General features: G+C 43.6%; 1 protein-coding gene across 1 annotated transcript in view; it reads left to right on the top strand.

Moving 5' to 3' along the window:
• The window catches only part of MBTPS1 (membrane bound transcription factor peptidase, site 1), a 514,786-nt gene that overhangs the window by 475,477 nt on the left and 24,580 nt on the right, over positions 1-14,729 (top strand). The window contains 1 exon segment of the mRNA XM_030203794.1: positions 1,057-1,183. Within this exon segment, the coding sequence (XP_030059654.1) occupies positions 1,057-1,183 (127 nt within the window).

Here is a 14,729-nt window from a genome sequence, read left to right as displayed (position 1 = left end):
TTAAATGCTCCCAGTTTCAAGCTAATTCATGTTTAATGTGGGATATAAATGTCATAAATAAGTAAATAAATAAAAACTCTGAATGTTGAGCACCTGATTCTCATAACATGATTCTTTTTTTAGTGGCCCATTACCAGGAGAAAAAAAATCTCTGCACGAATATAACAGTGCTAGGGGGTCCTAATAACCAGCCCCCTCAAATGTCACCCTGATTACAATTTATAACAAATTACTACTCTATCTATGAAAAATTATTCAGTTATTTTACTTCCTCTGTGTACATCTATATGCTGCACAAGCCCGGCATGTTTGAAAATATAAGTGAGATGAAATAAAAATGCTACCAACGATAAAGAACAACAACATGGATGCAGCAGCTCATAAGTTCGTTTGCTCTTTTTTTGAATGTACAGCGACGACAGCTACATGGGGAAGGGGAAACTCAAATTGACCTAATTGTATTTAACTCCCTCGCACCCGCACACATCATCATCATCCATCCACCTCTCCTCCAGCCCTGGGTGCCCTTCCCACGCATACCTCGTCACTCTGGTGGTCTAGTAGCTTGCTTTGAAGCAGGAAAGATCTTCACTCTATCTTGCCCACTGCCACTGATTCTCTCGCTGCCTCCGCTTGTTTACAGTGGCTGCCGAGATTTCAAGTCTCGGCAGCCATTTTAAATAAGTGGTGGCAGCGAGAGCAGCAGCGGACAGGAGAGAATGGGAATCTTTCCTGCTCCGAAGCAAGCCACAAGACCACCAGGATGATCTGAGGTATGTGCAGGGAAGGAAATCAAAGCTCAGTTCATTTTACCATTCCGCGAGAACCCTGCAGGACCCGGAATTCCCATTATCCCCATTCCCATGCAGCTCTCTAGCCTGTACCAGATTGGATACGTTGAAGAAAATTAGATGAAATGATATTTTGCAAAATGCAGCTACTATTTTGAAACTACTTTTTTTTTGCTATAATTGTTTTCATATTTCAGTTCAGATATTCCTGAAAATTCCTCTTCTGTGTTCTTGTTTTGTATTTTTCATGCATGAATAAAACAAGGGAACCATCTCCATCGCTACTCAAAGGTACTTGAAGCTCACTTGGGACATCCAAAATCACGATCTCTTCCAGCCTGTCCTCACTTATCTTGGGCTAAACCACAACCTCTGAATGAAACTGCACCCAGGTCGGTAGAAAGAATGTCTCAAAATTTCATATACTGATTTACCAATGTATAGAATATAGCTATGGGAACAAACTTGATGAAAGAGTCAGAATTGTTATATTTTTAGCATATATTATTTCATTTTTGGAGTTAACACTGTCAGGTTGATGTTTATAGCAGTTATGTGGTTGGTGGCAGTGCCAACCACATAACTGCATTTTTCTCTTTAAAAGTATGTATGCTATTTCACAGTGAATTTACTTGTGCCAATGATGAGAGGAGGCATAGAAGGGGAGAGTACATGTAAGGAGATTTCCTTTTTAACCCCTGTCTTTAATTTACTTTGCATTAGTAAAGCACAGTGGCGTAGCCAGACCTGACATTTTAGGTGGGCCCAGAACTAATATGGATGGGCACTGTGCATATAGGTATGAGTAGTGTTTCTTGGGATACTACAAAATAATGCCTTAGAATGCACTTGATGATGGATTTCTAAGTAGTCTGCCCAACAGCTGCCCTGCATCAATATAAACCACATACATACATAATGGAAAAACCAACCAGTTACATTGTCCCATATCTTAAACTTGACCAAGCTTAAGTCTGCAATAATGGCAAACATCTCAACACACATGATAGGATCCTGCAATATAATTACAGCAATGGCATATATCCTTCCAATTTTTTTTTTTAACAAACATAAAAAAATATAGAATCTTTTTTTTTATTATTTTAATTTGGGCATTGAGCCCACTCCACCCCCATCCCCACCCAGAAATCCAACATTAAAATTTGTTGGTGGGTTTCTGAGTGGGGTTATGCTCTTCACTGCTTAGTGGGGGAAAAGGTATATTTGATTAAATATAACTTTTTTCCCCCTAGGCAGTGAAGAGCCCACCCCCACCCAGAAGCTCACCACCACCATTACACTGTACATTTAAACATATTTATTTTACATAGATAGCTGGGCTTGAGCTTCCAAAATTTGTGTGCATGAGGTGGCTGGTTTTTCAGAGAGCACTGCAGACTGTGCTGTAAGTGTGCTGGCTGGGTCCTGTGCCTGTTGGGGCTGCAGGGGAATGCATTTCTTCCCTCCCCTCCATCCATGTCCAGAATTTCTCCTCTCTCCCCTCACCTCCATCCATGTGCATTTCCTTCCTCAGTCTTTCCTTCCATCCATCCCTGTCCAACATTTCTCTTCCCTGCCCTCCACTCCATCCATGTCCAGCATTTTTCCTGCCCTACCCTCCATCCATCCATGTCCAGCAACTCTCCTCTCCCCTGCCCTCTCCTTCATCCATATCCAGCAAATCTCTCTCCCCTGCCCCCTTCCATGTCCAGCAATTCTCCTCTTTCCCTTCCCCTCCATGACCAGCGATCTCTCCTCTTTCCCCTGCCCCTTCCATCCCTCCATGTCCAGCGATTTCTCCTCTCTCCCCTGCCCTCCCACCCATGTCCAGCGATTCTCCTCTGCCCTCCCCGCAATGTTCAGTTTCTCCTCTCTCCTTTGCCCTCCCCTTCCATCCATGTCCAGCGAATTCTCCTATCTCCCTGCCCTCCTTTCCCATCCATGTCCAGCAACTCTCCTTTGCCCCCTTTCCTTTCCTCCCATCCATGTCCAGTGACTCACCCCAGCCCCCACCTGCCCCATTTTCAGCCCCCGAGTTCCAGTTCAAACCCCTGCCCTACCTACCCGCCCTCTTCTCCGCAACACCCCCCTTTTCGTTCCTGCCACCCTACATTTAAATCTTTTATTTTACCTCAAGTCACAGCAACGGCGGCGACAGTGAAGGCAGCAGGCTCACCTCCAGCCTTCCCTTCCTTCTCAGTGTCCCATCTTCCTCGGACACAGAGAGAGAAGGGAAGGCTGGAGGCGAGCCTGCTGCTTTCACTGCCTCTGCCACTGTGACTTGAGGTAAAATAAAAGATTTAAACGCAGCGCGGCAGGAACAAAAAGAGGGCTTTTGGGGAGCTGAGAGTGGGCAGGTGGGGACCGAGGGCTGCCTGCTGCTTGGGCTGGAACTGTGAGCCGCCTGGCGGCGGTAAGCATGGCTGTGGCATCCTCTAGAGGTCGGCACCCCCTGCCATGCTTACCGCTTTGCGCCAGTCCTGGCACAAACCCCCTTCTTCCCTCTGTCTTCCCAAAAATCCCAGGTAGGAGGACTGGAGAGCTCCTGTTGTTGCTGCCAGCTGCCTACTGAGCTGAGACCTACGCCACGGCAGATTTCCAGAAAGGCTGTGCAGTGTGCACTCCCACTGCAACCTAACCAAGACCGTGCCGATTGGAGCATCAAGTGAAACTGAGTGGGCCTGAACCGTGAGGCCCACCCATAGCTATGCCTCTGGTAAAGTAGGTACAAACACCATTTCCTAGTCATGTGCACCACACAACTCAAGGACTTGTGGGTTTGCGTCCATTTACCAGCAGGTGGAGATAGGTAGTACAGAATTTTGCTGTGCCTTAATAAAACTCTGTGCAACTCAGACAATTCAGTATTCTTCTGTCTCCAACAGGTGGTAGATGTTTGCTGTGCAGCTCTTGGTTTGGATTTTACTGTTTACTTCTGAACTGGTTGGTGACTACTTTATCAGAAGTTAAATGATAAGACCAGTGAATTTTTGTGGAGAAGGACTGCTGATATTGCAATATAATTGGTTCTTTTGGGGTGGGGTATATCTGATAATGCTGGATCCCTCCTCCCCCCAGGTTCTTTTTTCTTCTGCCTTTTCTACTAAAGATAACATTTGCTGATAGAAGAGCAGTGACTAAAAAGAGAGTTGGGGGATTTTGCCTTGGTGAGGGAATAATTTTGTGTTCTGAGTATATATACTGCAAGTGGATAGTGATGGTTGATCTGTGCAGCTCCTGACCCAGTTGTAGAACTGGGCATTAGTTGATCAGAGGAGTACCTCATGTCAGGTTTTAAGCTTCATTCTAAAAAAAAAACCAAAAGCATAAAGCAGTTGAATTGGACCTGGAATATGGATGATACTCACAGGAGTCTGAGTTCTGCCCCCCCCCCCCCCCCCCCTTCCCCCTTGTTCACTGTTGTTTTCTCCCTTTTCCCTGGAAAACTAATTAGATGGGAAGTTGCTTCCTCACTTCAGAATATTAGAAGACCTTCAAATTCTGCACAGTTTTGTCCAAGGCTACAGTACCAGTTAGTGGAAACAGGTGGGAGTTTACACCCACACCATGGGAAGGAATGTTTTTTTTTATTTTTCTGGTACCAATGATGCTGGTGTCAGGGGCTGAGTGTTTGGGATAGCAGCAGAGCTTATTTTGGAGCGGCTAGGCTGAAGTACAAGCCTTTTCTGCTGGCTCAGCCCAGAACCCAGTGAGAATAATGTTCAGGGCACATTTCTGGATGCAGGCCTCAGCAGAGGGAGATAGAAACATAGAAACATGACGGCAGATAAAGGCCATATGACCCATCCTCTGTAACCCCTAATTCTTCCTATTCCTAAGTGATCCCACATGCTTAGCCCATGCCTTTTTAAATTTTGGAACAGTCCTCGACTCCACCACCTCCACCGGGAGGCCATTCCACGCTTCCACCACCCTTTCTGTGAAATAATACTTCCTTAGGTTACTCTTAAGCCTATTCCCTCTTATCGTTGTCGTATGCCCCCTCATTCCAGAGCTCTCCTTCATTTGAAAAAGGCTCTCTTCCTGTATATAAATGCCCTTGAGATATTTAAACATCTCTATCATGTCTCCTCTCTCCCAGCGTATACATGTTGAGGTTCATAAGCCTGTCCCTATAATTTTTGCATTCAAGACCGCTTACTAATTTCGTAGCCGCCCTCTGGACCGACTCCATCCTGTTTATATCTTTCCGTAGGTGCAGTCTCTAGAACTGCACGCAGTACTCCAAATGAGGCCTCACCAGAGACTTATACAATGGCACTATCACTTCCTTTTTCCTGCTGGTCATGCCTCTCTCTATGCACTCAAGCATCTTTATGGCTTTGGCCATCGCTTTTTCTACCTGTTTGAAAGCTTTAAGGTCATCAGACACAGTCACCCCTAAGTCCTGCTCTTCCTTCACACACTGAAGCAGTACACCCCCTATACTGTACCGTTCCCTCAGATTTTTGTGATCCAAGTGCATGACCCTGCATTTTTGGGGATGAAACCTTAGTTGCCAAATATCGGTCCATTCCTCTATCTTCGCTAGGTCCCTCCTCATGTCGTTTACACCCTCCAGGGTGTCCACCCTGTTGCAAAGTTTAGTATCATCCGCAAAGAGACAAACAATACAGCCCTTCCGCAATATCGCTCACAAAGACGTTAAAAAGAGCCGGCCCTAGGACTGATCCCTGCGGTACTCCACTGACGACATCCTTTTCTTCAGAGCAAGCTCCATTTACCACCACCCTCTGTCTCCTACCATTCAACCAGAAGAGATACCTCAGAAGAGTCTGAGTCCCCACCCCATCCCCTTTCTGGTTTCTTTTTCTTCAGGGAGCCAGAAGCTAGGTGAATGGGTACAATCTCTGGAGGTTTAGCATCCAGCCAAAAGCAGAGCTGGGGAGGTTCCCCAGAACTGAGCTGTAAGCCTGTGCATTGTACATGGATTAAGACCTGGAACTATTTATCTGTTTCTTTGGCTTTTTTATTTCTACTTTTTCCATTTAAAAATAAAAAATAAGCATGCTGGGTCCTTTATTTCTCTCTCTGTCTTATAAAGAGAAATGGGAAAGTTTCTGAAAGCTATATATCTATCCTGAATCATGACAGAGCCTACACAGCTCCAGTTGTCTACTGATTTAATATTTCAGCAGGTGGCATTAAATGCATGTAAGAGCTCCTCTCTCCTCCCTACTCTCACAGATGCCAAATCTTTCTCATTAGGCGTGTGTCACACTCATATGAAAGCTTTCTCACTCATACTCGTTAAGTCCTATTTCTCACTCGTTAGAGCTTCAATAAGGGTACAATGACCCTGATCACTGCTTTCATGAAAGACAAGCCAAGTGGGGGCAGAAATCTGAGTAAACCTTCTTGCTTACTGTTTCCCCATGCTCTGACCCTTTTCTTTGTACCTGCAAATGCATGTGCTGTGAAGCCTATATCCATACTGAGTGGAAGACAATTTTCAGCTAAAAAAAATTTATCTGTTTTGCTCCCCACTTTTTTTTTTTTTTTTTAATTCTTTATTTATATTTTCAATATATCATTAACAAGGATAACCTTGCGAACATAAAACAGGCAAGTAATAAGTAATATTAATATTCTCATCCTGCATTATTCAAAACTCAAAAAAGAGAATAAAAAAAGAAAAGAAGAAATATCTTATACAGGAAAAGAAAATTAGAATTAACTAATCAATTAAGAAACACAATTAACCTTTCTTAGACCTCAAAACACGAGGGGGGAGTGATAGAGTTAGAGAAGTAATCAAAACAAATAACATTTACAGAAGTAAAAGCTGCCATTTCTCCAAATTATTTTCTACATTTACTTCAGTTGTTTCATTTCTAGAAACGATTTCAGTTGTTCCGGTGAAAAGAAATTATATTTAGTTTGACCTAATTTAACTACACATTTAGCCGGATATGCTAAAAAGAAAGATCCCCCAATATCCATTGTCTTTTGTTTCAAAGCAAGAAACGCCTTTCCTTTCCTTTCTTTTCTTTTCTTTTCTTTTCTTTTCTTTTCTTTTCTGTTGTGTTTGTTTTGTCACATCTGGATACATCCAGACTTTAGATCCACAAAATTGAGCTTTGGAATTCCGAAAGTAAAGTCTTAAGATATTATTTTAATCTTGCTCAAAAACCAAAGAAATTATTAATGTAGCTCTATCCAATACTATTTCCATAGATTGTTCCAATATTTCAGAGATATTTTGTAAGTTAGGCATTTTCTGTTCAATACCTTGTAATTCCCCCTTTGGTTTAGGAATAAAATAAATCTTATTTATTGGAGGAATAGCGTCTAGGGGAATTTTTAATATCTCAGTCAGATATCTTCGTAATGTGTCAATCGGGGTTACCCCTGTTAACTTGGGAAAATTCAAAAGACGGAGATTAAGCCTTCTGTTATAGTTCTCTAACTGTTCAATTTTCCTCCTCATTTCCATATTATCTTTAAGAGCCACATCTTTAAAATCCTTAAGCGAGTCCACTTCTTTCCTCAAAGTTGTCACTTGCTTTGTTAAATCTTCTTTTACAGAATCAATAGTTGATTTTAAACCCTCAAACTTGGCATTTAAATTTATAACGTCACCTGAGGTTTTCTGCAGTGTAGTATTCATCCGGTCCAACATCACCCAGTGTCACCTCTGGGCTTTTTACTGAGGGAAACCGAGTTCCATCAGCTTTCAGAGCCGTTTGTTGTGGTCCTGGGTCCTCGCTGGTTGCCCCTTCCGATACACTTCCAGAATCAGCGGGGTTTCCCTCCAGGGCCGCAATCGACGCTGGACACGGAGGGATCGTCGAAATGGATGGTGGCGAAAGGGAGGCTTCCTCTCCTGGCGGGGAACTCGCTTCTCCGAGAACCCCCGCTATGGGATTTTCTTCCCTCTGAGATTTGGAGAAGCCAGGGAAGTATCGTTCCAGAGACGCTTGGGCCGGGGAAGACGTCAAGGTAGGCTGAGGAACATTCCTTAACGCTCCCTTCCTTTTAGAATGAGGCATTATCGCACAAAGGTAAAATAAATTTCCCCAAAACGCTCGGAGCTCTCTACCAACCTATCTTTGCTCCCCACTTTGTCGGTATCCTTTCAGAGGCTTCAAAGAAAAGCCAGTATTTTATGCTGCTCTATTCATTTACAAAATAATACTATATTTAATCATTCTAGATTTATATGTCTGAAAAATCTCACTCCTTGGCTTTCACTCTTACTTCTTGACATGGTAAATCTCACTCTTTGGGATGGTTCACCCTTGGAAACTGCACTCCAGCCCAGCTGTTGTAGCAAAGTTGGAAACAACCTGCAGAACTGACTCTCTGCCCCTCTATACAAGTTGACGGACAGACGCCAGAGGGTGGTGATTAATGGAATTCGCTCGGAGGAGGGAAAGGTGAGTAGTGGAGTGCCTCAGGGATCGATGCTGGGGCCGATTCTGTTCAATATATTTGTGAATGACATTGCCGAAGGGTTAGAAGGTAAAGTTTGCCTTTTTGCGTAAGATACTAAGATTTGTAACAGAGTGGACACCCGGGAGGGAGTGGAAAACATGAAAAAGGATCTGCTGAAGCTAGAAGAATGGCCTAAGGTTTGGCAATTAAAATTCAATGCGAACAAATGCAAAGTGATGCACTTAGGGAGTAGAAATCCACGGGAGATGTATGTGTTAGGCGGTGAGAGTCTGATATGTACGGACGGGGAGAGGGATCTTGGGTTGATAGTATCTGAGGATCTGAAGGTGAAGAAACAGTGTGACAAGGCGGTGGCCATAGCTAGAAGGTTGCTAGGGTGTATAGAGAGAGGTGTGACCAGCAGAAGAAAAGAGGTTTTAATGCCCCTTTTTAAGTCGTGAGACCCGACCTGGAGTATTCAGTTTTGGAGGCCGTATCTTGCTAAGGATGTAAAAAGAATTGAAGCAGTGCAAAAAAAAGCTATGAGAATGGTATGGGATTTGCGTTACAAGACGTATGAGGAGAGACTTGCGGACCTGAACATGTATACCCTGGAGGAAAGGAGAAACAGGGTGATATGATACAGACGTTCAAATATTTGAAAGGTATTAATCAGCAAATAAACCTTTTCCGGAGATGGGAAGGCGGTAGAACTAGAGGACGTGAAATGAGATTGAAGGGGGGCAGACTCAAGAAAAATGTCAGGAAGTATTTTTTCACGGAGAGAGTGGTGGATACTTGGAATGCCCTCCCTTGAGAGGTGGTGAAGATGAAAACGGTAACGGAATTCAAATATGCGTGGGATAAACATAAAGGAATCCTGTTCAGAGGGAATGGATCCTCAGAAACTTAACCGAGATTGGGTGGCAGAGCTGGTGGTTGGGAGGCGGGGCTAGTGCTGGGCAGACTGGAATCATTGTGGAAAAGGACGGTGATAGGGGTGTACTACTATCAGCCCAATCAGGAGCAGATGGACGCAGTCATTTTAAAGGAAATTGGGCAAATAAACTAGGCAACGCAATAAAAATGGGTGATTTTAATTACCACTGAAATTATCCGGAATAAGTAGAATACAATATCAAAAAATTTTCAAAATTCTACCTGGCTTACAATCTGTTTGAGGGCAACAGTGGCAGGAAATAATGAAAAAAGTGGAGAAAAAAAGACTTCAGAAAAATCGGAACTTCCTCGTTTTTAAAGGACACGCTTTTTGTTTAATGAGGGAACCACTTCAATCATATGTCTTCACAAAAAAAACTCCACTTTGTCAAATTCACAAAAACACTGCCACGATGCCTCAACAAACATTGATAATGGAGACTCAACTTTCAAAAACACATAACTTGGAGTGGGTACTTATCTTAACCAACGATATCCACACACAGTCCAGTCTTGTACCCAAACTGTTTGTAAGCCAGGTAGAATTTTGAAAATTTTTTGATTTTAATTACCCCCCCATATAGACTGGGTTAATGTAACATCAGGGCACGCTAGGGAGGTAAACGTCCTCGATGAAATAAAGGACAGCTTTATGGAGCAGCTGGTACAGGAGCCGACGAGAGAAGGAAAAATTCTTGACTTAGTCATTTGTGGAGCGCATGATCTGGTACGGGAGGTAGCGGTCCGGGGGCCGCTTGACAACAGTGATCATAACATGATCGCCTTTGAAATTTGCTTTCAAAAAGGTTAGCATAGGAAGTCAAATATGTTAGCGTTTAACTTTAAAACAGGAAGCTATGATAAAATGAGAAGAACGGTTTTAAAAAAAAACTTAGAGGAGCGACTGAGAGAGTAAGAAACCTACAACAGGCATGGATGCTGTTCAAAAACACCGTCCTGAGACCCAGGCCGAACATATTTTACGTATCAGAAAAGGAGGACGGAAAACCAAATGACAGCCGGCGTGGTTAAAAATTGAGGTACAGGAGGCTATTGGAGCTAAAAAGGAATCCTTCACAACATGGAAGAAGGAACCGAATGAGGAAATGTCAAGTCAGATGCAAAGCGCTGATAAGAAAGGCAAAGAGGGATTTTGAAAGAAAGATAGCGAAACAATATAGCTACCCCTCCCTTTCTCCCCTGGGCTGCTGCTGCTGCAACACATTCACCCACCCACCATTGTTTAAGCTTAGTATGTTCAGAGGTGGAGAAATGAGTTTCCTGCAATAAAGCAATATTGATTCAGTGATGCTGAAGATGTTGCAGTATTTTGGAATGCTTAGTAGGGGAGTTATTACCTCCCACATTCCAAATCATCACTTTCAGCGGTACTCCTCACCCCAAGGCTTACTTCTTTCCAGATTGATAAAACCTATGTTCCGGAAGAGGTGCCCCAGCCCACACCTCCCCACTTCAGATTACACTCCCCCAAAAGCAGCACATTCAAATCAAAAAGTGACCAAATAGTCTCCCACTGAGTAACAGAGTTTTCCCTATGAAATCCTAGTCTCGAGTTCTGACCCCTCCCCCCTCTGTCCCCTTATCTTCCCACTATCTCCCTCTCCCCCAACAGTACTACCTAAGGTCCCCCCCCCCCCCATAGAACCATCACGTTAGACACCACCCATTACATCCCTCTAGTAAAGATGTAATTCGTAGCTTAGTCAACCAAAAAAAAAAAAACACAATGCAACAAAAGTCTCACAGCGCGGGCCGTGTTACAGACCAGTCCTCAGGTCCTGAGTCATCCAGTGCTCCTTGGGTCCAGGTCCATCAATGGGCCAGTGCCTTCCCTGGCATATAGGCCTCCAAAACTTGGACGTCATTCCTCACAGTGAAGGATATCAACAGATCTCAAGTTAATGATCTGGGCTCTTCCCCCTTAGATGTCCTGAATCTATCGAGCGCAGGAATTCCTGCGCTTCCTCCACCATCTGATAGACTTTGATTTCCGTTTGATAAGTCACTCTTAATTTAGCTGGATATTGCAGAGCGAAGTGTATTTTGAGGGCAAAGAGTCTTGAGCACACAGGCGAAAACTGCCGCCTTTGGGTTGCAACTGCTGCAGAATAATCCCGAGAGCATAGGATTTTCTTGTTATCATACCGTAATTCCTGGCCGCCTCTTAGAGCTTGCAAAATAGCTGTTTTATGTACAAAGTTGAGGAGGCGGCAGATCACCACTCTCGGTCTTGAATGGGGTGACTGACGGGGACCCACACAGTGAGCTCGTTCTACACAGAGAACCCCAAGAGAGGGCAACAGGTTTAACTGCTGCGGCAGCCATGTTTCCAGGAATCCCCGCAGGTCCCCATCGCCTAGCGCTTCTGGTAAGGCCACGAACCTTGGGTTGTTTCTTCATGACCTGTTCTCTAGGTCCTCTAATTTCTCTTCATAGGTTGTCAAAATATTTTTCAGATGGGTGTATTCCTCCTCCATTTTAGTTGCACGATCCTCTAAGATCCCATGTCACTGCTGGTATGCTGCAAAGTCCTTGCTGAGCTGCCCCATATGGTCTTGTAGTTCAGCTTAAGTTCATTTGGGCTCAATCGCTTATCAAATAGTATTTCCATGGCTCCTGTTACCTCGGCCACCACCTCTGCTACCTATGCCAATCCGATTGTAGATGCGGCTAGGCTCGCCGGTGCCACCATTTTGTCCTCATGCACTCTGCCTTTTTCTTTGCACAGCCCCTTTGCAGCCATGGCTTTTGCAAAAACTTTCTAAACGGCGTCGGGCTCAGCAGGCAAAGATTTGGTTTGCGTTCACAGGTCTGGTTGGTTGAAAACGGTGTTTACGGAGGGTTTAGCAGTGGGATAGCAGGAGCGGGGTTTTTCAGCACCCGCTCCCAAGCATGGCGTCACGTGACTTCTTTAGGAAAGCTTTAAAAACTTACTTATTTGAATAATAATTTTGGTGCTTAATTATTGATTGTATTTTTGTTAACTGTATATCCCCTGACTGTAGAGGCCATCTTGTCTGTTAACTGCTGTGAATTCCTTGTTGGAGAAATTAAGGTATGCAAAACGCAGGTAGAATAGAATAGGATTAACGGCTTGGAAGGATGGGAAATATCTTCATACCAGTGTAGATTTGTAAGAACTCTACCTCAAGCTACTCTATAGGTGTCTACATTACTAAAGCAAGGGGGGTAGAAATGAAATTATGGGAGGATAGTTGTTGCTTCAAATGGAAGACATACCTTGGGGCCTGGATCCATTCCTTTTTAGAATGTACAACCTTGAGGGGACCTGTGGATGGGAGGCTATTTGGGTGGTGGAGTGGGGTGATAGGGTTACTATGAGGTGTATTTTCAAAGCACTTAGACTTACAAAGTTACATAGAGGCATATTTTCAAAGCACTTAAACTTACAAAGTTACATAGTATCTATGGAACTTTGTAAGTCTAAATGCTTTGAAAATTAGCACCTATATGTGCCATCTATGGGGCAACCTATGTAACTTTGTAAGTCTGTGAAAATGAGCACCTATATGTGCCATCTATGGGGCGACCTATGTAACTTTGTAAGTCTATGTGCTTTGAAAATGAGCCTCATAGTTTGCTAATGTTGGGAATCTGGGATTAAGGGAGGCAGGTTGGCTTCCCCCAATAGCAATAAAATATTTGTGCTCACTGCTTGGATGCTTACAAAGTTATATTGAAAGGGTGGAGCCAAAGGAGCCAAGAAGACGTCCTGTCATGTTGTATGTGGTTGAATCTTATGAGTTAAATGGCAGTGTTTGATAAATGGGTCTCTATCTATCATACAGCTAAATCTAAGTTGTGGTATACTAACAGAGATCACTACTGACCTAGATAATTTGTGAGCTATTAGGGATAGCCCATGGGAAGGAGGGGTTATTTGTGTATATATGTGCATGGTGTGTGCTTGAGTTACATGTTTCTTGGGGACATATAGGGGTAAATTTATGGTTCTGTACTCGGAATAGTGATGATTCCCTCTTTCTGGATAAGAATCCACTGGGAAGGGGAATTGAATAATACTGTTAATACTCTATGACTTAGCTTATTTGCTGGCTGATATGTTTTGGATATCTAAAGCAGCAACATGTCCTCTCTACATATTTTTGCAAAGCACTATCACTTGGATGTGGTGTCTAGGAAGGAAGCTGCCTTTGGAGCTTCAGTTCTCAGAACAAGGGCAATTGATCCCCCTTCCATCTTTAGGACTGGTTTTTTACATCCCACAAGTCCAGGACTCATCTGGTGTGCATGAGAAGGAAGGAGAATTAGATTTTACTTGCTAATTTTCTTTCCTTCAGTTACAGCAGATCAGTCCAGCTGCTCACCCTTATTTGTTTCTTATCATTAAAGTAGTGTTTTGTTTTTGCTAACTTCTGTTTCTCTTGTTCCGCAAATGTTTTTGCATTAGTTCAGCAACTGTTTTCCACTATTTTGTTATCTAACACTGAATTGCCTGAGCAGCACAGAGTTCTATTAAAGAGTACAGAATGGTGTTGTGCCTTATCTCTACCTGGTAGATGAACGTAAATCCATTAGTCTCACACTTATCTGATGCTATTGTAGGAAAAAAATAGCAAGTAATATCTTATTTCTCCATATACTTTTCTCCCTGCCAGCTGTAAATTTTCAAAGGGCTATTCCATGAGGAGTTTCTCTTTAAAAATTAGCCTGCACAATCTCCATTCACCTCTTAGAGGGCAATGGTAGAAAAAGGTTGAGATCTTGAATAAAAACATGGGGGAGCTTGTTTTGATTTAAGTATGGGAATTTTTTCTTGGTAGAAAACAAAAAAAACCAATTAGCAGACTGGACAGGCCATCTTTTTTTTCTCCTTATAATAACATCTTTAAGTCCTCAAGAGAACATGACTGCCACTGTAATTAATTGTAATTGTTCTTTCTTCTTCTGTCTTCTAACTTCCTATACTTTATCCCTCTATGTTTAAATGTTATGATACTTATATATAAAGTTTCTGTACTGAACAAAATATCTTATTTTCAATTTATCAGAAAATATCCAGGGCCGCCGAGAGGTGGGGGGGCAAAATTCCCAGGGCCCGGTGCTGGGGTCTCTCTTGCTCTCCTGCTCCTGACGGGCCCTGAATGATCGGGTCCCAACAGGAGCAAAAGAGAGAAAACTCTTGCGCCGGGCCCCCCTCCAGTGCTGCCTCTTCACTTGCTTTTACCGCTGTGCCGAGTGGCTGCTTTCCCCCTCAGGCGCATGATCGTTTTTGAAACCGAGCATGCGCGACGAGAGAGAAAAGCAGCTGCAGGGGCAGGGCAGGCATGGAGTGAAGAGCAGTGCTGGATTCTTCCACTGGTGGGGCCTCGGGATCCCCACCAGCCCCAAGGTACCTCAGTTGCAGCAGCGACGATCTGGGGGGGGGGGGGGCAGGGGCGATCGGGTCAGGCAGCAGCGACCCTGCCCCGGGCCCCATCTCAGTCTCTCTCGGCCCTGAAAATATCATGTGTACGATCAAATCATTTTTATTGGAAAGAACAAAATTATACATCACAATGTGTCATCATCTATAAATTCTTAAATTGTTCTTCGCGT

The sequence above is a fragment of the Microcaecilia unicolor genome, chromosome 5 (assembly GCF_901765095.1).
Source record: "Microcaecilia unicolor chromosome 5, aMicUni1.1, whole genome shotgun sequence".
NCBI lineage: Eukaryota > Metazoa > Chordata > Amphibia > Gymnophiona > Siphonopidae > Microcaecilia > Microcaecilia unicolor.
The sequence above is the reverse complement of the archived record's forward strand: the minus strand, read 5'-3'. Positions and strand labels throughout refer to the sequence as shown.